General features: G+C 49.2%; 1 protein-coding gene across 1 annotated transcript in view; it reads right to left on the minus strand.

The window, feature by feature from the left end:
* Positions 1-22,441, minus strand: part of HPSE2 (heparanase 2 (inactive)) — a 107,005-nt gene that overhangs the window by 11,034 nt on the left and 73,530 nt on the right. The window contains exons 6-9 of the mRNA XM_066323766.1: positions 13,442-13,489; positions 5,436-5,529; positions 2,797-2,903; positions 1,908-2,022 (exon numbers count right to left, since the gene is read on the minus strand). Coding sequence (XP_066179863.1) covers positions 1,908-2,022; positions 2,797-2,903; positions 5,436-5,529; positions 13,442-13,489 — 364 coding nt within the window. The remainder of the gene's footprint in view (positions 1-1,907; positions 2,023-2,796; positions 2,904-5,435; positions 5,530-13,441; positions 13,490-22,441) is intronic.

The following is a 22,441-nucleotide window of genomic DNA, read 5'->3' on the forward strand; positions in this document are numbered from 1 at the left end:
CAGCAGTGGCAGGGGAGGAGAAGGAGGTGCAAAGAGTGCTATGGGGAGCCCAGACCTGGCTCCCAGCTCCCTGAGGAGCTGCCAGCTGGAGCTGCGATTGATGCTGTGGCGGCGCAGCCCTTCTCTCAGCAGGCAGCTGAGAGCTGCCTCACGCCCAGCCGGCGTGCAGAAACTTCTTTATCATGGCAGCTAATGAGCAGATTGTATTTCACAGCGCCGCCGCCCCGCACAGGTACAGCCAGCGCCTTTTATCTTCCTGATAGCTCCCACGGGAAAAGAGCAGCCGCTATCCCGCGGAGCAGGTCATGGGCCGGTCTTGCTGGGCTTTACGGTGTTTGCAGCTTCTAAACTCTTTGTCTCTTTTCACCTGCCTGTGGCTCTTTTATGGCACAGGAGTGGAGGGGAAGGGGTTGTGGAAGCACCTGCCAGAGTTTGTGCAGGAGCACAGTGGTGGGATGTGAGATGAGTGCTGGAGCACATGGGAGAGTGAGGAAACAACCATGACAGCAATTGGCACCTAACCTATTGGGAGATTTATCTTTAAAACAACAGCAAAATCCAAGTTAAAGACTTCCATTGTGTTTAACGGCCTGGAGTTTATTTCTCTAACTCCTTCCCTGGCTTTAATCCCGTTCTGAACTGCACTCCTTCTCCAGCCGCTCTGGAGCTGCTGCCCCACTGTGCCGAGAGAGCTGGCCATGGGCCACCCTCTGCCCTGCTGTGCCAGGAGGGCTGGCCACAGCCATCTGCAACCCTCGTGCAACCAGCAGGCAGGAGCTGGCCTGCACCCATCCAGCCAGGAGCAAACCAGGGGGCTCTGAAGCCCTGGGAAAGGGAGTCGTTTGGCTTAGTCAGAGAAATTGGCTCTTTAGAAAAAATCCATCAAGTGCTAGCTGCTAGCTCAGGTTCATCTCAAAAAAAGCTCAAAGCCCCCCAGGCTCCCCCCAGAGCTGGCAGGTATGCTTGCTGGAAGTCTGCATGTGGGAGCAGACCAAGGTGCCCCAGGAGACACTCAGAGCAGCACAGGCAGTGGACCATGCTCTCCTGCTCACTGGTTTGCTCTCTGGAGCCAGCCTGATGCTCAGGGATGCTTTTGCAGGGATGCTGTTTTCATTGTCTGAGTAGGCAGAGCTGACTGAGATGCAGCTCCCTCAGACTTTGCTCCTCTTCAGCCGCCCCTGAGATCCCAGCACAGCATCAAGAGCAGGCTCACAGTGTCAGGGTTGTGCACATCTCCAGCAGGGACCCCCAGCCTACTGGCAGTGTCTTGCTGGGTCATGGACCAGTAAATCCCTTCTAGGAGAGATGCAGAGCACCCAGCCGCTCGGCCAGGCTCTCTGCTTACAAGGCAGTATATTTACTAACACCAGAGGAAAAGAAAACATGCTACTTTTAACAGGATTTTTCATATGGTTTCCTTATCAGCATCATGTGCTCTGGGAGTTCCCCCCTGCCCAGGTGTTTCTTAAGAGTGAGGGATGTTTTGGGGCACTGATGAGGACCACTGCTTGCTGTGAAGCTTTCATTTTGGCTTCTAGAAATATGAAATCAGGTGCTGAAGCTCCAGCCTGGCTTCCCTTGGGCCAGCCCAACATGAACGATCCAGCTGCTTGCCCCAGCCATCCCTCCAACTCGCCAGCCTGCCCTGGTACCCCTCAATGGTACCAGCCTCCCCCCTGTGCTACCAGCCCTGGGGCATTAGATGAAATTTCAGCTACAGAGGTATTGCTTTCCCAATTGCCTCCAACATGGAGCACTTGACAGAACTAACGTCTCCTATTTACACCGTAAGGAACAGATCTGGAAAAGTCATTTTCCAGCAGGGTTCAGAGAGGCCACAAGGAGAGAATCCCCCCAAATGTGCAAGGAGAAGCCAGCACCAGCATGACAGCCCTGGGCAGACCTACCGGCAAGGGGTTGAAGTTCTGGTCCACCAAGTGGTTGTGGCCGTGGTCGAGGAAGGAATGCCGCACCACCACGTCGATGCCCTGGCTGGCCAGCAAGCCCAGCGTGTTCAGCCACCTGGGGACAGAGGGAACAGAGCCAGGGCACCATGGGGGGAGCACTGTGGGGGAACTGCCTGGTCCCAGTGGCACAGCTGCTCTCATGCATCCAGCCTGATCCCTGCTCCAGCTCCTGAGCTGAAGCCTCTGGATGGTTTTTAGCTGGGTGGTAACTGGTTCCCCCTATCCCTGCCCCAGCAAGTCTGCATGTCTCTTCCCCTGCCCCAGCTGTGCCAAACTTGCACATCTCAAACCCATGCCTGAGCCCCCGTGTGCACCCCAATATCTCAGCCCTCTGCCCAGAGCCTGGGGTGCTTCCCCAGCCTGCCAGCACTCTGCACCCTCTGTCTGAGCAGGGTGGACCAGACCTTTGCACTGGCCTGTCTTCTCACATTCCCTGGGAAAGATCTTCAACTCTCACAGCCTGCCACAGCCCAAATAGCTCAGGCATGTCCCTGTGCTTCCCTGCAAAGCTTAGATAATCTTCCTCCATCTTTCGTGATCACAGCCAGCTCTGAAGATATGAACTGGGCTATGCAGCAGGTTGTCCAGGCCATGGGGCTGTGCCACTGGAAAAGCCCCAGGAGCCAGGAATGGTTGTAGCTTCAAAGGAGAGAAAATTGAAAGCAGAGCTGAGGAGGAGTAATAGGTATGAAATGGAGAAATTAACAATACTCAGGCTGCGAGGGGCCTGGAGCGTGCCCTCTTCCAGCTGCAGTGCCTTTGCAGCAGCTCAGCCTGCAGAGCCATGGGGGTGGCAGTGCCCTGGTGCTGGCAAGCCAGTGTCACTCACAGGAACCCGGCTGCATATGAATCGGAGAGGTTGTTCATGCCTCCAGCTGAGGTCATGCCAACACCTTCCAGCCAGATCTTCTTCCCTGGTGTGTACGTGTTCACTACCTGTGTGAGAGACAAAAGCAACCAAAATTACTCTGGTGAACCTGGGACTTAAAGCCAAGCCATACATCTCCTGTCTCATGGGAAGACTTGTGGAGACCTTCAGTGATGGTGCTGCTGGACAGTCAGTGCCTGCTTGGCCATGGCATGTCACTCTGTGTCTTTATCTTGAGTGGTGGGAGACTATTCCTCACTCTTTCCTGCCACTGCCACACGTCCTCTCACATCTTCTGGAGCTGCTCCCAAATGTACTCTCATGTTCCCAGTCCCAGATCCTGCTCTTCCCCTGTGATCTCCCCCTGCACTCTGTCCTACAGATTGCCCTCTCATGTCACCTTAGCTCTCCATAGCCCCTTTCAAGGTGGCTGCCAGCCATGCGTAGCCCCCGAGCCCCAATGGCTCTGCAGTGTGGGAGCACTGGGCCACATACTGGAGCCACGTGGATTAAATCTGGGTGGGCACTCAAGGAGAAAGCAGTGGCATTCCTCCAGTCACAAATAGTCAGTCCCACAGCCTGGCAGGGGCTGCTTTGCCACCTGAGGGATCCGTGGCACAGGTGGGACATGCAGGTCTGACCATGCTGGCCCACCCCTTACAGGGCTTCAGCTGGTAGTGCAGACACCTGTGAGATTCCAGATGGGACAGGAGGGCTCAGATGGCCAGAGCTGCCCTCTCCCAGCCTGAGCAACCTTCGGCACCACACCCTGTCCCCTCTCCTGCAATCCCACTTCTCCAGGCTGGGTGACAAGCTCCCAAGACCAGATGTCTGCAAACCCAGCGGCCCCAGGAGCGCTGTGCACAGCCTGATGGATCCTGCCCCATTAGTGAGGAGTGCTGGAATGTGCTGGATGGACTGGGATCCCTCAAAGATGTTAAATACGCCAGCTCTGGGCTGCCTCCCACTCACAGCCTGTGAGAGTCGACAACCCTGACTGAAGCCCCAGAGGTGTTGGCATCCTGCCTGTAATTATCTAAGCCCGCCACCTTCCCCGGTCGGAGAGGAAGCAATAAAACAGGGAAGTGGACAAGTCCAGCTGCTCTAATCAGCCCCGGCAGGATGCACGGACTCAGAGCCAAGCTGGAGGCTATTAGCACCCAGTGCTGTGCTTTTGCTCAGCCACACTGGCATTCCCAGGAGACCCTTCCCCAGCCCTGCCCTGTGCAGACCAAATTCTGGCCCATAGGTGTGAAGGTTCCCTTAAACTGCACCAAGGGCAGTTCTTTGCTGCTTCTGGTCAGGGGATGGATGGAGTCCCACTCTATTTCCAGCAGGTTCCAACCTGCAGCAGAGGTGGGACACATGTCACCACATATGGCAGGGCATTATACCCATGGGGGCTGGGTCAGCTGGTGTCTCTTGCTTGCCCCACAGTGATTCCACTGGCCACTGTGCCATGCCTCCCCCACAGCAGGAGTATCATCCACATACATGGATAACTCCCAGATTGTGCCAGAGGGCTCACAAGCAGCTTCTCTCCTCCAGCTTTGCTGCACTGACCCTCTCATCCCCTTTCCCAGGGCCTCAGAGTTGTTTACTCATTCTATGGTTTCTCCCTGCAGGAATTACAAGTGAGACATTGTGGTGAGGGGTAAGATTTGAAAACTGAGACAAGACAGACGGATGGACATCTCTTCTAGTCCCTAAGGCCTTTTTGCTCTCTAGGTGTTCCTTATTTCTTTCAGGACTGACAGCTGAGTGTGTCAGTCTCAGCCCTGGCCCCTCTATCAGCCGAAGCATGGGGACCCTGCAAAGCCCCTATCATGTATCCTGTTGTTAGAGGTGCGAGCTGGGTCCCCCAAACCAGTGAGGAAAGGAGCACTCAGGAGCCAGGCAGAGCCATACACTGACACCACAGGCCAGCAACAACTGGGTTTTTTGACACAGTCAAAACATGATCATCAGGGAGAAAGGACACTAATTCATAATGGTCACAATTCTCCATCAGTGAGAATCACTCTGGGAATGCAGCTGTCACTACTTTGCAAGCAGCATTTCCAGGCACTGTGAGCAACTGGGGCAAGATGTGGTGGTAGGAGGCCCCTCCTGAGCAGACATGGCACCAGCTGTGCTCAGGAAGGTTTGGCACCACCTGGCTGCTCATTCCTCTCCTTGTTCTGGGGAACAAGTTCAGTTTCACCATCATTACATGCTGCTCCCTTCAAGAACAGACAGATAAGAGACTCAAGCCAGTCAGCTGCCTTAGCAGGGCTTTGTGTGGTGTTTGTTCCTGCCCTGTGCATCCAGCCTGTGTCCCAGCACACCTGCACAGCCCATGCTGTGCTGCAGCCTGTGGCCACTTCCCTCAAAACCCACTGCACATCCTGCCCTGGGGCCAGGCTTTGTGCTGCCTGGTGTTTCACCCTGGGGTGCCTTTTTGCTGGGAGCACGGGGCCCAGCAGCCAGTCTCCCTCCCTTCCCCTCACCAGCTCCCCTGGCAGTGTGTTGATGCTGAGCTCTGGCCATGAGCTGTGCCACAGCCAGGCACTGCTGGCAAGGTGTCCCCTTGTCCCTGCAGACCCTTCGCACTCACTCACCTTCTGGATTTTCCTGATCTGGTCTGAGAGTGTGTCTAACAGGCGTGTTTTCAGGAAATCTGTCACTTTGGCCACTCGACCATCAATGTAGTAACTGGAAGGAAAATAAGAAGACAAGGTCAGACAGCTGGAAGTATCTCTGGCCCCAGACAACGTCCTCCTGTTCTATTCCATACCAAGAAGCTCCCTTTGCTCTGGGGGGTCCCTGCTTGCACCCTGTCCTATCCTGGCCCTCTGGCCATGTCTGTCTGGCAGATGCTTCAGTCTTCAAAACAGGATGTAAGGTGGACACCCTGAACACTGAGCATCCTGCACTTCAGGAACCATGGGAAGTTTTGAAATTTCTTAACTTTTGCTGGTGGAACTCTAGGGGCAGTATTCTAAAGGCTGGGAGCAAAATGGCACCTGCAAAGGCTTTGCAACACTCTTGCACAACCTACACTCTTCCAGAAAATTCCACAGCTAAATTCCCCTGTCAAGAAATGTTGAGGCTGTTACCAGCAGAGGAATTCCTTCTCTCACAGAAATATCTTCTGGCCTGTGAATGCCAGGGAGTGTTTCCCATACAGGGGGCTGATTCCTGCTCTCCATGTGCTTGATTTTATGAAGTACAGCTACAGTGCTGCCCATAACAATGTGAATCATCTGTCTCTAAGTGTGAGAGGAAGGCTCTGAAATGTCTCACTGCTGTCTCCTGGCTCCAGGACATAAGGTAAAGCATTCTGTCCTGACTGCACATACCCTGTGTTTAGAGGTAATCCCAATCTGCTCCTCCTGAGGAAGAGTTTTGGGCTGTCACCTCTCTTCCATGCAAAGATAAATTGCCATTTACATTTCCCAGAGACTCCTGCCAGTTTTGCAGGGAACAGGATGCCTGCTGCAGCACGCATGCACTGGCATACCCCTGGGCCAGCCCTTTTTCTGATAAATAGGTTTGCAAGAGAAACTTTATGAACTTTCTCCTCCAAAATCTGCATTGTGCATCAGCCACTCACCACAGCAAGCCCCAGAGTATGTCAGAGCCATGCTGGGGGGACGGAGGTTCCCAGGAACAGCAGCAGCTCTGGATGAGGTTGGTGGGGCTTAGTCATTGTCTCCCATCACTCACTAGATCTACATCCACTGGGATTTCACCAGAGTTACACAGACACTTCTCCCTCCCTGCTGATCCCAGTGCAGCTGTGGGTGCTGGGATGCATAATGGGCTAAAGACCTGGGCTCTGAAGAGAGGTGGATTCACCTTTTCAGGGCTGCTTTCTCCATGACATGCATCTCATCTGCACCAGTGAGCAGCTATAGCAGTTGTAGTGGCTTTCAGTTGGGTGCTGGAATGCAGGAGCACCCCCAAAGGATGCTGTGGGCTTACTCAGCCTCAGACAGAGCACCTGGCACATGTGAAACATGCACGAGTGCTTGGAGAGGATTTTTGTATCTCCGCACTCCAAGTCCCTAACTGTCCCAAAGCAGAATTCTATTACAGGCTCAGCTTGCAAATGCATTCAATGAGAAGAACCTCCTCTGTCAACCCTCCCCTAGGCATAGGGGAGTCTCAGCTGTGTCCCCAGCGAAGCAGGGGAACATGCCAGGCACACCCCAACATTGTGTGACCTGGGTAAGGAGGCAAGAGGCATTTCTGTGCATCCACAGTGACTGGAAGGTGCTAAGGGCAGAGATAATCTCCAGAGAGAATTTAGGAAGTGTTCAAAATCATTGCGATCACTTACACACCATCGAACCACTGGCTGCTGGGAGGAGAGCAGACCTGTGAGCAGCAGGCAGTGCTGGGGTTTACACAGATTACTTTTTAAGACAAAATTACAAAGCAGTGTTCTCTGGGGATGGCAGATGTTTGGATTTTAGCACCGCACTTAAAAACTGAACAGAAATTACTTTTTCAGACTGCTGTGGACTGAAAACCCCGTCACCTGGGCCGAAAACTGGATGAAAGACATAAAAAAAGGTTGCATTCACAGGGAAAAGGTGGAGTTAGGTAGACCTCAGTCTGTATAAGACCCCTCCAATGCATCTGGTTTTCTGCAGGGTTTAGCTCTTTGGCCAATATGGTCCCAGAACTCAGGATAAACCTCTCGGAGAGCAAAGACAAGCTTGCATCTCCTCATCACCTCATTCAAGCACAAGGTGTGCTCTGACATGCAGCTTCACTGCCAAGGGGAGAGGACCAGCAGCAGACCCAGAGGAGGCTCTGTCCTCCCAGAAATCATGTGGAGGCAGCCTGGGAAGATGCATAGCCCAGACCCTACAGGAAAGAGAAATACCCTGGAATATATGCCATGGTCACTTTTTTTTTTTTTTTTTTTTTTTTTTTACACCTTCATTAAGAACCCAAAGAAATGGAGACTGGTAGAGGCATGAAGTGCAGAAATAAAGTATCAGTATTCCTTCTTCAGTATCAAGAATTCTTGGTAGCATATTTCCTGGCAGCATGAAGACTGGAACACCTCAGTTTTGGGTGGGTAAACAGAGCATGAAGACAATTACAAGCTTTATTAAAATGGGCAAGGATCTCCTGCAAATCTGCCTGAGAAGTCCTCAGCTGCCAACAGGTAGTTTCATCCTCCTCAGACGAGGAAAAAGGGAAAATGGTTGCACAAGGCCTGTGAGGAAGGGAGAGGAACTGAGGTCTGTGCTGATATCTTAGGAATGCTGTAGGCTTCATCTCACTGAATTAAGGGCACTTCCTTTTGGCAACTTTAACCATCAGTATAGGCACTATAGAAATCCACAAAATGCAAACAATTGTCAGGCCTTTAAAGCTGGAGAAGAGTTCATTAGGCATGGATTATTCCTTGGAGTAAAGGCTGCAGCTTTGCTGATATTTACAGTGACTCAGTGCACTTGACTTTAAAAAAAAGCAACAATCCAACAACCTAAAACAGTTACAATTCTTCAACTTCCAAAAAAGCCAGCAGCAGCTGCAGAGATATCCAGCACTGACAAATATCTGCCAGGCAGCTGACCTGAGCCAGCCCCGGGGTGACATCCTCCTCTCCTAAGCTGGGCAAGGGGATGAATGGACAGACCCTCCCCAGCATGAGCAGGGGTCTCTGTCAGCCATGACTCTGCAGAGGCAGAGCACATGTAGCTCTTGGGCAAGCTGTTTGTCTCCAATGCAGGCTGACAGTTCTTTCAGTGGGCTCTGGGTATGGCTTAGTAACAGAATTGGCCCTGAAGCCTAGGAGACATCAGCATGCATACTGTGAGGACTGACCATGCTGTTTCTCACAATTCAGGAGAGGATATGGCCAATTATATACAGAGCTGAGCCATTGTGTCGCCCAGTTTGATGCCACTATCTCTGTGAACAGACAGTCTGCAAGAACATGAGAAGAGCCGGCCAAGAAAAAGAGGGATCTAGCAACTAAATCCCAGATGAGACATACATCTTGAAGGAAGAGCCATGTACATCTACTTTTGGGTGCCCTATTATACTTTGGAAGCCTATTATCACAAAGCAGAGACAAATTCTCCCTGCTCCACTTAAATGACCCCATTTCTAAAAACATCATTTGACTATGCCATAGAAACCCAGGATGAGATCAGCCCACTTTGCAAAGGGAGGTTTGACTGGGTCTCTCCAGAGGTGGCCAAACCAGAGCGTGGTGCAGGGGAAGGACTCAGCCAAGGGCTGGGCAAGAATTTATGCCAGTGCTATGAAATGAACCACCCCAATTCCTGCCCTCCACCCTTGGATGGAACTGTAGCATGGGACAAAGATGAGCTGAGAACAGTAGTGAGGCAGAGCTGAACACAGCTGCCAGTCAGAAACGCCCTTGTTCTTGAGCAGGCTGCACGGCCAGGCTGCACACAGCTCCCCACTGCCTCCCAGAGAGGGACAGTGCCAGGCACCAGAGCACTTGGGTGATCTGGGGGCTGCCTACATGTCTCTGTCCTCTCACCTCCAGGTCTTGTGTTGCTTTTGAAATGGTTTTCTGGCAAGGTCCATGATTTGCTGTATGGAACCAAAAGCATCATACCCTGTTTAATGAAGGCCGTGCACTGATTCCTGGGCAGCTGGTTTCATTTACATCCTTCTTCATTTTAAAGAGAAACCTTTGCCCCTATTATCTGACCTCTTCTTCTGTTGCAGTTAATTACATTAAAGCCCACTTCCCAAAGCTCAGGAATTTCCGGATCTACTTTGTTGCCTGCTGCCACAGGGAGAGTCTGCTTGGAATTAGGGCACCCGCCTGCCAGGGACGCCAGGCAGGGCAGACCCTCACGGCCAGCATGACACCCTGCTGCCACTGCAGCTGTGAAACTGAGACACCTCTGTTGGCAGGTGGCCCTGAGCCACGAGCATCTTCCTGAGGAGAGGGTGTCTGCAGTGCAGGACATGGGGGAACCACACTGCTTCTCATGGAGAAGAGAGGCAGGATGCGACCTGCTCCTTCCAAAGACCTGCAGGCACAGAGGAGAGGTGCTGCCCACCTCCAGTCAGCTAATAAATGCATTGATGAAGAGTGACTGGGGGCTGTTCCCTGACCCCAAAGGCACAACTCACATCCACGCCTTTCTCTACCACCAGACAAAATGCATTTGCCTGTCCACCACCAAGAGCCATCCCTGGCCTGTGCCATCTCCCCAGCCTTGCCCTGGCATTGCCTGGAAATGTGCTGGTGGCCAGGGCCATGGTGCTGCCAGGAACTGTTCCTTCCATCAGACAATGAAGAGGATTGCAAGCCAGTGGGCAAAGCAGTGCTCTGATCAGGTTTATTTACAGGTTGTAGTGGGTTTGACTTTAAAACCACCACATGGGTACAAATGGGTCAGAGACTCCTTTCTGCAGCCTCTTCCTTCAGGCACAGCCTGTGAAGACACTGCACTCTGAGCACTCGCAGTGGGCTGATGTGAGCTCAAATATACACTGCTGGGTGTGCCCATGCTGGGCAACTCTCTTCTGGCACCTTTGGGAAATCTGCCCTGTGCTATTGCCCATGGGCATCTCCCCCTGCACACTCAACATGATTAGGCCAGAAGAGATGTCACCCAAACCAAGTCAGGAAAAAGCATTTTAAGAAATATCTCACGCATGCCTGTGTGTCAGGCACCTCTGGTTTGCCACATTGGACAAGTGACTTTGTATCTTGGAAGAGAAGGTGGCATTCTCCAAGAAGCCACAGGGACAGATGTCCACTGGTTTTGAAGATGTAAACATTTACTTTCCCTATAAGTAATAGTGTTTCGTGTTTCAGAGGCAGCATTGCATGAGGATTTGCCCATTAAAGATAACAAACTTGGAGCTGTGTGCAAGACTTTGAATGGAAAACCAGTTATGCAGACTGAGAGAGTGTGCCTGGGGATGGAACTGGGCATAGCTGCAGGTTTAAGCAGACAAGGAATCTTCACCATGTGTGAGGACACCAGTGCAGAGCAAAGAGATGGCTGTGGGGAGGATTCTGAGCAGTGGAAACCCACATCCAAAGGCTGACAGGGTCTGCGTTTACTCATAAGCAAACACAACAATCTAAATCACCAGGGAAAGGCGAAAGCTCTTGGAGCCACTGTCACACCCTCCTTTAGAGGAAATTCCCTGAGCATTTGAAGCCATTCATACATCCCTCTCCAGCAACACTTTACTTCTGAAGAAGGAGGCACACATGCTGAGTTATGTATGTAAGTGAAACCATACTCAGCTGAGTGAGTGAGGCTCACTGGTGAGCTGCTTATTTCTACTTCGTGTCACTTTTCTATCAGTTAAATTTCAGATATGTTCTGTTTTCACACAGAGAATAGGGCTCCTTGCAATATATTCTCTTCTCAATTCCCTTTCTGGATTGAGCACAGAATTTTCAAAGGAATAAGAGATTTGACAAATTTATAACCAATATCCCAGGAGAATGTTAGGGTTTGGAACTGAAATACTCATACTTGAAATTAGACAGCAGTTTAGTTTCCTGCTAATAATTTTCTTCTTGGATACAAAGGAACTTGTTTTGTTTTGTTTTGCTGTTTGGAGCAGAGGGATGAGACACTGTTTTGACATTTATTCATAAACAGTACAGAAGCCCAGCTCAGAGCTGTGGCCATTGCCAGTCCTCACAATCACATATGAGTGCTATCTCCAGAGCTGCAAACACTGCCTGGGGGAGAAGCAGGAACAGTGCACTGGAAATGGGTCAGCAGGCAGCAGCTCAGCCCTGCTGACCCTTGTGGGGAGCTGCACCAGCCCTCCCAACCATAAGCTGCTGCTTCAGCACCAGAGCTGACAAGCACTTCAGACTGATCCTGTAAGAAAAGGTTTCAAAGCAGCCATGCAGGCAGATTCCCTGCACACCAGATGAAACTCCACATCTGAAGCCTGGAAGATTGTTCCTTCAACTCATCCAAGGGCTTGGCCCAGCCATCAAGCTCTGTTGCAGAAAGCAAATTCCTGGACTAAGTAAATGCGATCAGCACATCGTGTAATCATGAAAAGCAAATTCCCAGAGGAGACATAGATCATCATTGCACAGCATGAGCCTGTAAGTAACACAAATCCTGCTCCAACTGCTCTGCTACCCCACTGTCCCCCTTGCAGCAAGCTGCTGCTGCCTGGCAGGGAATAGGACCTACAGGTTGCTGGTCATGTCTGGTGCTATAAACCCCTCTACGATGCCAACAGTTGCTTCTGCAGAAGCCTCCAAGGTTAACACACAGACACAGAGACCACGGGTGCACTTGCAAGAAAACCTCGTATGTTAAACCCCACTGAGCTCTACTTGAGAGCAGGTCTCCAAAGGGCTTTTACAAGTGATAGATTTACAAATCCCACTACTGCTCCTCAGCCAAGCCCCCCGAGCACCTCATTGTGAAGGATCAGCTGGGGAACACAACCTGTGTCAGCACAGTCAAGCACACCCTGCACCTGAGACCCTGGCTCCCTTGCTCAGGCCAGTGTCCTGCATGGAAACTATAACCCAGCATGACAGCAAATCCACTTTTTCTGAGAACAGAATGGTCTCATAATAGTTTTTTTCCCTCCAGTGAATACTACTTGTGTCTGAAATGTGTCCTTTCTGTGGTAGGAGAGAGTCTTGCCTGCCCCACAAACCCTCTTGCTATCAGTTTTGGTGGTCACTGCTGTGCTTGTGCAGTGCCTCACCTTTGCACTGGCATTTGCACTCCCAGTGCAGAGAGCCTCAGCCTGCTGGGGAGCCTACCTCTAGCCACAACATGAAAACTAGGACAGGTGGAAAAAAGAGGAAGAAAAGGATATTTTTGGATTTTCCCTCAAATAAGAAAACCTCTCCCTGCACATGGTGCTTGTTACACTCAGTGCTACAGCTCAGAGCTTCCTTTGCTCTTCTGAAATGTGGCATTTGTAGGTCCAGGAGGAAAAACAGGTAACATCATCTCTTTCAGCCTCAGCTGGGCCAGGATCTTGGATGTTCATCCCTTTTTAACTGATATCTGCTCCTGGGGCTCCATCTGCATGTAGGACACAGCGGTGTGTCTGTGGACACCCTTACAAAGCACAGTGGGGGCTGGGCCATTATGTGTTTACCCTTGGACTAAGATGCCTCTCTCTTGTCTGGATGAGCCAGATTTGGGCCAGTGGGCATGAGGAGACAGTGACTGGGGTGAAAGGAAAAGGGCTTTCAGATAGTCCCATACATCCGTCACACGTGGCTTTTGCCTCCTTGTTGTCCCTACCCAGGCCACAGCCAGAGTTGACTGTCCTCCCAGCTGCCTCTGGAGACTCAGCAGTCCAGTTTAGGGCTCTGTTTCCAGCAGTGTGGCAGGCCAGGCATGCAGGCAGTGGTATTTTTATCCTGTGTCTCAGCTACACTCTGTAGCTGTAAAGGTTATTACATCCACTCCTGTAATTGTTTGAGAGGCTCAAGAAAGAAGGGCAGAGCCTCCTTCACCTGTTTAAATTCAGCAGGACAGGAGGTGGCTGTAGCACACCTGCCCCTTTGACACCCAGAGAGCACATCAGCTCTGTTCCCGGCCTCTGTGATCACTGCTCTGAGTGTTGGAAAATAGAAGGAATGGTGAATACCTACTGTTGCCAGGTAACAGCATCCACCGTGCCACCGGCCACCTTCATGAACCTATGGGAAACAGAGGAAGAAACCAGATAAGCCCAGTATTGCCACAGGGGAAATCCTAAAACAACCAATACTCATCCTACATCCCGAGATACCAAAGGTGGCCACTGTACCCACAAATATCTTCTAATGAAGCCTTTGTGTCCTTAAATAGAAGTAATAAATTCTACTTAATCCAAATGCTTGTAAGCAAGCACAGCTGAGAACAACGAAGTGAAACCCAACAGGCATCAGAGCTCTGGGCATAATTTTAGAGCAGGTGGGGAGAGCTTTCAGAACACAACAGCATTTCAGGAACAGGATCTTGAGGTATGTATTAAGTTCTGTGACTTGAACAACTCTCAATAACATTTTTTAAAAGTTCCTCTAAAAAGGAGATACTTCTTAGCCCCCAATATGTGTTTAATCTGCCTGGATTCAAGCAAGGACTGGAAAACGGAAGATAATGGAAATAAACCCCAGCAAGCTATTAGGTGCAAAAATGCCACCTCCGGCTCAGGAAGCTCCTGAGGAAGAGAGGAAAAGCTGGACGAACACTGCTAAGTGCTTTCCTTTTTTTGACTCTTTCTTTGGCATTGGCTATTAGCAAACTGATGGGATTCTGACCTGGGTGCACTTTTGGTTTGTTCCATTTCTATGCCTAACCACAGCACTTCCATGGACAAGGTAAAAGTCATATATGGGTATTATTGTCCTGATGACTTCTGACCTGAATAAGAAAATATTTCTTCCAGACATCTCCTGTTTGAGTCAGACTTGAGGCTACACAGATCCACCTGCTCACACTTCTAGTCCCAAACCCAAAGCAATTCCTGATCTTGGGCACCATATGGAACCCCCACAAGAGGAGCTGGTAGATGCAGGAGTCTCTACGTGGTTTCCCAGCCCAGCAATCCAAACAGCACCTCAGAAAACTGCAGCTCCCATGAGGAAGCCCAAGCAGTTCTGATATTCTTATGTTTAGGGGCACGGATATGGAAACATGCAAAGGCACACTCCAACAGGACAGACACGTTGTCTGAGCAGGAGTGCAACGTGCACTGCGTGGCTGATGCATTTTGGAAATGATAATGCACACACATGACAGGAGACATTTGCTTGAGCTCATGAATGTGCTGAGAAAGGAAATGATGCTGTATTTTGTTGGGCAGCGTTTGATGCACAAGGATTCCAGGAACACAGCAGCAATGTCACAGCTGTCCCACTCCACACAGGGGTGAGTGCTGCTGGGTCCAGCGACCCCAGGGAGATCCCCATGAGCGAGGGTAGGGAGGAGGAAGGTTTGTGAGGAGAGACCATCTGACTATTTGTCATGGCAGGGACAAGCAGCAGCTTTCCGGCACATGAGCCTCTAATCAGGTCTGAAACAAGAGCAGCAAGCTTCAGGCTAAATATAGCTTGGAAATGATCATACTGACTTTAAATTAATGACCATGGTCAATTATAGACTGGGACAAAAGGGCAGCTGGACCCTGTGGAGCATAAGAGGATGCTGGCAAAGGCAGCAATAATAAATCCCTGCAGACAGGCAAGAGATACAATTAGAAATGGAAAAACAATAACATGCTGTAAACTCCTGTAGCACTGATGCATCCTCAATTCTGCTGCCCAGCAGTGCTGTGAGCTCAGCTCCCAGGCTCTGTAAAAAAATGCAAAAGCCTTTCTGAAATGCTTTTACATCTCTCTTGAGGGTCATGCCTGGAAGACCTGTGGCAATATGATGGCTGGGGACAGTTTCTCCCCAGCTGAGCAGAGGGAGAATATCAGCTGGGCCAGCCCCAGTGCAGCCATAGGGAGAGGTGTGAGCTCCCCACAACTCACACTGGTCACCTGGGAAGAAGAAAATTTTGCAAATATTGCTCAGGAAGCATTGCTGTTGTATAAAACTAAGTGTGCAAAAATATGCCAAAAGAGTGAAAAAACCCAGCCCCCAGGTTTTAAATTCTCTGTACAGGGGTTGCCGCATAAAATGTAATGCACAAAGTCTATAAGAGTGGACTAATGAACGCTAAACTGAAATTATGAATACAATCTGTATTGGATTTGAAGATCAATATGTTGCAATTGGATTTGAAGATTAGCCCAACTTGTTTTCTAACCTCAGGTGCTTTACATTCTGGCTGAAAATAAACCATCCTGGACTTTATTGGATCACCTCTTGAGGCTCAGCTTGGCACTCTCTCCTCAGAGACCAAAACCATGAGCAGACCAAGCTTAAAGGACCAAGCTCTCTGGTTTTCCTTGCCATTTCCACAGGGACTACAGCCCCGTTGAAGACACACTTTCTACAGCGGTTTTGAGCAGGAACTGAAAAGCAAAACAAACCCTCATTATAACCTCCTGGAGCAGCAGAAGCAGGACATGCATATGCCCCATCTCCCACATCTCTAGGAAGCTACCTGGCCTCTTGATAAAAAGCTCCTGAGAAACTGTTCTAGGGCACAGGCATCACTCAGGCAGCACAGTGCAGACCAAAAACAGGAAAGAAAAGCCCTGGCTTGCTTAGTGTTCCTCTTCTGCCTCTATAATAGCAAGATAAATCAATTAGTTCTGGTAATATTAATATCTTATGACAAAATATACATATCTAGCTCAATTTTTCTTTTCCATGTCTGTTTTTCTTTCTTTCTGTTTTATTCCTTTTTCCTTTTGTTGAGATTTTTGCAAGATGACGTTCCTGGTAATTCTTCAAGTCCTGCCTTTAGAGGTGGAGTTGTTCCTGGAGCACCCCAGATGTTTTGGGAAATGGTCTCTACTCTCCAGAGGGAACCTAGAACAGCCCAGCAAGTGGTACTGCAGGAACAAGAAATGAAAGCCTAGGGGAGGTGGAGATGCAGTAATGCGCAGGTATCCAAATATCCTTGTTTTAGGAATAGGGATTTAACCAATCCCTTTATTCCTATAGTACCTGTGCTGCTCCATTCACAGATTTTGGGGGCAGTGAAGATCCACAAGGTCAAAATGACCAATGGTGACACATTTCCATTTGGGATCTCCTGTACTGTGCAATTTCCATGAGCGTGGCGCAGGCACAGTGAACCAGACGCTTCCGGGAGAGCTCAGATCCCTGCACATGTGCTGCACAGATGGGCTGGGCTGGCACAGTAAATCTGCCATTTTCCTACACACCGGGCTCTCTCTGGGAGCACCAACTGACCCTGCAGCACATGTGCACTAAATCCCTCCCAGGAGCAGTGGGACAAGCTCAGCCCATGCTGTACAGGCTGTAGGGGCAAATGCTGCAGCATTGCCCCGGAATTCAGAAGGGTGGCAGCCCCAATGTCTGCCCATGTAATATCCCTGGCTGAATTCCCACATATCAGAAACCTGGGCACATGTTAAAATCCTCAAGAAAAGTCTTTAAAATCTTCTGAGACAGCATTTCTAGGTGGGAAAGCAGAACACATCAGAGACATGTAGAGGAATAGGAATCTTGGGTAAGGAGATTTTGATTCTGAGAATGATATGACATCACTGAGCTTGATAAGGACATCTAAGTGACAGAGGGTAGGTTTAGATTAGGTATTAGCAAGAAATTCTTCACTGTGAGGGTGATAAGGCACAGGAGCAGGTTTACCAAAGACACTGTGGTTGCCTCATCCCTGGAAGTGTTCAAGGCCAGGTTGAATGGGTCCCTGTGTTGAGCTAGAACTGAAAAATGTAATTCAATTGTTCAGTGGCTCAAAGAGTTCACAGCTCTGTCCTAGAAATGGTAGTACTAGCACAAGGTGGGGTTCACCTCACAGGCCATGAATGAGCTGTGGGGGCAAGGAGCAGGAGGGTTGCAACACCTCAAGATGGTACTGATACCCAAACTCTGTATTGTGACACCATGGGTCAAGTCCGACCTCTTCCAGAGCACCTCCCATAACCACATCTCCCAGGACCACAACTTTCCCTTTAGTGTTGGCAGATAATCTGAAACATGTCTCCTGTCCTGATTCAATACTTGCCAGTCATGGAGCACCTACTGCAACCTTAAGTAAATTGCTCCCATGGTTAATTAGCCTCCAAGTACATTATTTCTCATTTGAGTGTGTCTGGATTCAGCTGCCAGCCTCTGGAACTTCCTAGGCTTCTTCTTGATACATTAAAGAGACATCCACAATTGGAAATCTCTTTCTCATGCAGATAATTACAGATTTTCATTCTTTAAATGATTTTAAAAAAGAAAAAAAGAAAAAAAAGTGCAATGCTGTAACAAAGAATTCAGCTGCACAAGGAGATAAGTTCTTATTTCAGAGACACACAAGTGGTTTAGCATCTTAATGACTCCTGAGTGCTGGACTTTACAAACACAGGTTGTTTCATCTGCTACTCCCTGAAGAATTACAAAACAGAGTCCCTACCCTGCACAAGCCCCAAGTGCAGGAACAATACTGGCCTTCCTGTGGTTGTGGTGGTGCCCCAGGGGATCCCTAGAGCAGGGTGGCAGATCTCTGCCCTCTCAGCCAACAGTGATGGGTAGAAAAAACTTCATCTTGTGTCTCAGTTGGCTGGTGAGGGTCCTTAAGGCCCAGGCTTCACTTATTGACTTCTTCAGGTTCCAGCAGCACAACTGAATACCTGCAGCAGCAGAAAGAGGTACTAGACCTCACTGATGCCACAAGCTGCAAAGCCTTTATCCCGCAGAGGGTATTAATGAATTTCATTCTGGGGAGCAGAGTCTGGTATGAACTAGGTATAAATCTGCTGATATATTGTATTCTCCAGCTGCTCAGCATCACCTTTCTTCAACCAACCTGATCTGTGATAGGGCTGGACAAGCCTTCAGCAAAGAGGGCTTTATTTCCTTGGGGGGAGCTCAAGGAGTCAGGAGATAGGGACTCACCTACCTCTAGCCTCCACAACATTCTGACAATTACACAATGCCATTGCATACCATGTGAATAACCTTCCTCCTTCTTTACAAAGCTTCCTTCCAAGCTACATTCTGCACTGTGAACAGGCCACCTCATTCACAGGCTCTTGGGCTTTGGTAACATTCCCTCTGAGCTGTCTCTCTTCTGAGCTGAAGAGGCATGGCCTGTTTAATCTCTTCTCATATGAAGAAATCACACACTATGCACATCCTCATCTCCCCTCTGTAACCTCCTGGTTCTATTACATCTTTTCTGAGATGAAATGACTAAGATTGTAGGTAGTAATCAGAATGAAGGTACAGTGTGTACTTACACAGTGTCATAATCTCATCTATGTCTTTTCTTATCCATTTTGTTCTTCCTATATAGGTGACTGTGATTCTGGCATTCCAGAAATCAAATTAAGTTTCAGAAGCAACAACTATATTACCTCTTTCCTCTTACAAGCGCAGTAGCTAAATATTTTGCTTATATCTCAGCTCCTTGACCCTGCTATATAACCCACTGCAAAATGAGCCATCACATCCTTCACACCTCATTTCAACATATCTGTGAACTGAGCCACTCATAAGTTCAATGCTACCAGAGCTTGAGTTCATGCTGCAGCGACCTCCTCCTCCTCCTTTTGTATCATTAAAGTTCCTTGTCTTGTGGCTTAAATTATTGCGCAAAATTCTTGCTCTGGATCTGTTGGGTGTTCTGGTACAGTCTGTACCACAAGTCTTGTGGTAGCTTGTATAATAAAATACAGCAAGGATTTACTTTTTTTTAAAGAAAGTCAAACAGCCGAAAGAGCTTCTAAAAATGCAGTGTTTACAAGTCCCTTGTGTCGAATATGGCAGAAGTCCTTCTCAGCAAGAGGACAGGAAAAATGCCCACATTCATTCCTAAAATTCATCCAGAGTCCTTCTCTTTGCCAGATACCACCTACTCCAGATACTTATTTCTCCTTCTTACTTTAATTTAAACCAATAAGCTCTGTCCGTACACTGTCTTTCGCTGCTATTTGGATAAAAACGAATGCCTGAACTGACTGAGGTGTGCTGACCTGCACAGACAGGCACAGCCCTCTTTATCCTCTTGATGGGAGAGACATAAGGCAAAGGCAGTTATCATCAAACTACTACCAAACTCTCTCCCTTTTTTAGCTCTTTGCTTTTGCCTTGGTGGGAAACCCAGTGTTCAACTTGTGCCATTTCAGGAACTGTAAGCTAACAATTCTCACTACCAGATAAGTGTTAGAAACCTTGGCTTGGGGTTGATATGTGGGTGAAAGGAGCAGGGCTGAGGACTGAGTCAGGTATTAACCTGACCCCTACTTGGCTGCCCACAAATAACTAAGACATGCCCCCTCCCAATCTTGGCATATTCACAGCTGGCAGGGAGAAAGGGCTTAACCACCACTGACAAAAGTGCACCTTCAGCTTCATGGGCTCCTTTAGGACCACTGTGGAATGACATCGCTAAAAGGAGACACAGAGAACTGGGTGGGTGGTTAAGTCTCTACAGGCATTAAAAACCAGGAGCAGGAGACAGTAAAATCATGTAGGATGAGAAATTTTTGCACCTTGCAAGGGGAAGACAGACTATTGGGAGCCTCGTCACCTACTTCTGCCACCTGGCTGGAGGCGCTGTGGCTCTGTGACCAGAGGGTAGATGAACAATGGTGACTGCAGTAGCAAAGAGGGGCCAAGGAGGCTGGAAAGAGGGCAGAGAAAAAGCCAAAAAGACACAAGATCTGAGATCTCTGGGATGAGGAATAGGGGAAAAGTGTAGCTCCAGACAAAAAATATTTTAATTTTTCTGGTGACAGAGCATCAACAGCCAGTCTAACATGGGCAAATGTGCCTGCCAGCCCTCACCCTGCCAGCATTGCTGAAGCTCCTGCCATGGTGAGGTAACACACCAAAACTTGTGAGTTACCAGTGGCAAAAACTGGGCTACACCAGCTGAGGAACAGTGGGTCATGAAAATCCAGAGACAAACCCACCCAGACATACCAGCCTAAGTTTTGTACCACACATTCTGAGCTTTAAGATGTTTTAGCATCTCTCCTTCCTGATGGCTTTTCCTTGTGTTTCTTCTCATGCAGCACCAAATGGGCTATCCAGCCATGCATTAACCTTTGTGTTTGATTCCTGATCTGCTGTTAAAATCTATGTTAATTCCTTACAATCCCATAATTTTTTCCCCAAGCAAATTCTGAGCAGTTCTGGGATGCCTGTACCGGCAGACACAGCAGGTAGCTAACATGGTCTGCTCTGCAACAGCTCAGGCTGCATGAATGGTCTAATTAACACCTCATCAAACTCAACTGTTGGTTGTGTCTGGAGAAATTCCCTGTTGCACCTGTGCATCCACAAGACATCAGTTCTAGCCTCCTGCATAGCAGGCCTAGCCACTGCAGCAGCTCTCCACTGCAGAGCCTGTCCTCACACCAACAGCACCAGCCCAGCCCCAGGCTCCAGGACCTGCCAGCCCAGGGTGACAGCGATGGCTGTGGCTGCTCTGAGCCATTGCTCCATGCAGGGTGGTGGAGGAGCTCAGGGGCAATAAGTCAGCACTGAAGGGTGTGCAAAGCCCAAGCTTCTGTGCTTCAGGCTCTCCTCCCCTCACTATAGCCCACCTCCACCTTTGGGAAGTGCATAGCTGTCACCCAGCACAGCTCTGTGTCACCTGCCTAAGGACAGTCTCTGCAGAGGACAGCATGCACACCCTCCTATATGCTGCAAACTTTCGGGTCCCCAAACTGCTCATTATTGTAGCAGACCCCAGAGAAAGGTGGCACCTCAGAAGGGGTTCAATCCCACCCTGTCCTGGAGGACAGGCATAAAGATTTAGTCAGAAGAGCTGTGGAGGTGTTGAACAGAAGCAAATGCCCAACTCATGTTGACACTGCCATGATTTCAGGACAAAATTTAAGCAAAAGAATAAGTTTAATTTGGTTGTTTGAGATAATAGCTAAAAATTGACGAAAATGTTTGGAACATAGAACATGGAACAGGAAAATGTTATTCTAGCTAATACTTGGAAGTGATGCTTTACTCTGAGTGTTTTGGGATCTTAGGTATCTCCAGAGGCTTTCCCTGGAGAACATCTGATGTCAGCTTCTACTCCCTGGGCGTCTCTGAGGTCTCCTGTCCCATTTCAGCTCATTTCCAAATGAGCTACCAAAACTCACTTCCTCACTGTGTGTAACACAGCAATGCTTGCTGGCAGACTAATCCACCCATCCCATCATTGCATTGGGAGTGTCATCTCACCCCTTCAGCCTTAGTTAACTCTTGATGCATAATCTTCCACTTGACATATCTCCTCCTACATGGTTGACTTCTGCTGTTCATCGCATATTCTTTTAAAAGAAGAGAAAAACTGCAAATTTCACATCATCAGGACTATAAGCTGCACACACTTCACTAGGAAGCCTTCAACTGACCGTGAACATTATGTAGACCACTCATGGTGGTCTAGCAAGGCAGATGGCAGATTTGCCTTTGAGAGAACCTTCCTAAATTCCCTCTCCTCTCTCCTGCTTGCTGACTGTGTGTGGCTCACTCAAGACCCTGAGAGGTATCTCCTGGCTGTGACAGCACCAGGCACATGCTGAGCCACATCTTGTGGACCAGTTCTGGATGCTGCTGCAGAAGATAGAGCACTTGGTAGCACTAACCCATATATTGAAGACACCTTGGGGAGGTACTGGGAATAAAGCTCACTCTGTCAAAGAGCTTAGGCACTGGGGCTTATTTGTTGATCCTTTTGCAACTCCATGTCCAAATACTGCAAATGAGCATTTAGCCCTTTGTCTTTGTGTAATCAGGCTTGTCTCTCCTGTTTATGCCTTGCCTGGTAATAACGGGGTCTTTATGTTGAAAGACCAGCAGCTCTTTTCCCACAGGACCCTGCAGGCTGTAAGGCCATGCAGGCACGTGCCACTTGCTGTGAGCTGCAGACACCAGGATTTAGAGTGCAGGACACAAGGTTTCTCCATCGGAGAGATGAAACTCTTTCAGCACCCACAGAACAGAGTCATCCTGGAGGGCAGGGATGGCAGCAGAAAAAAGAACAGATAGCTTGGAGAGAAGGTGTGTGC

This window comes from Sylvia atricapilla, chromosome 8 (assembly GCF_009819655.1).
Source record: "Sylvia atricapilla isolate bSylAtr1 chromosome 8, bSylAtr1.pri, whole genome shotgun sequence".
NCBI classification, from domain to species: Eukaryota; Metazoa; Chordata; class Aves; order Passeriformes; family Sylviidae; genus Sylvia; species Sylvia atricapilla.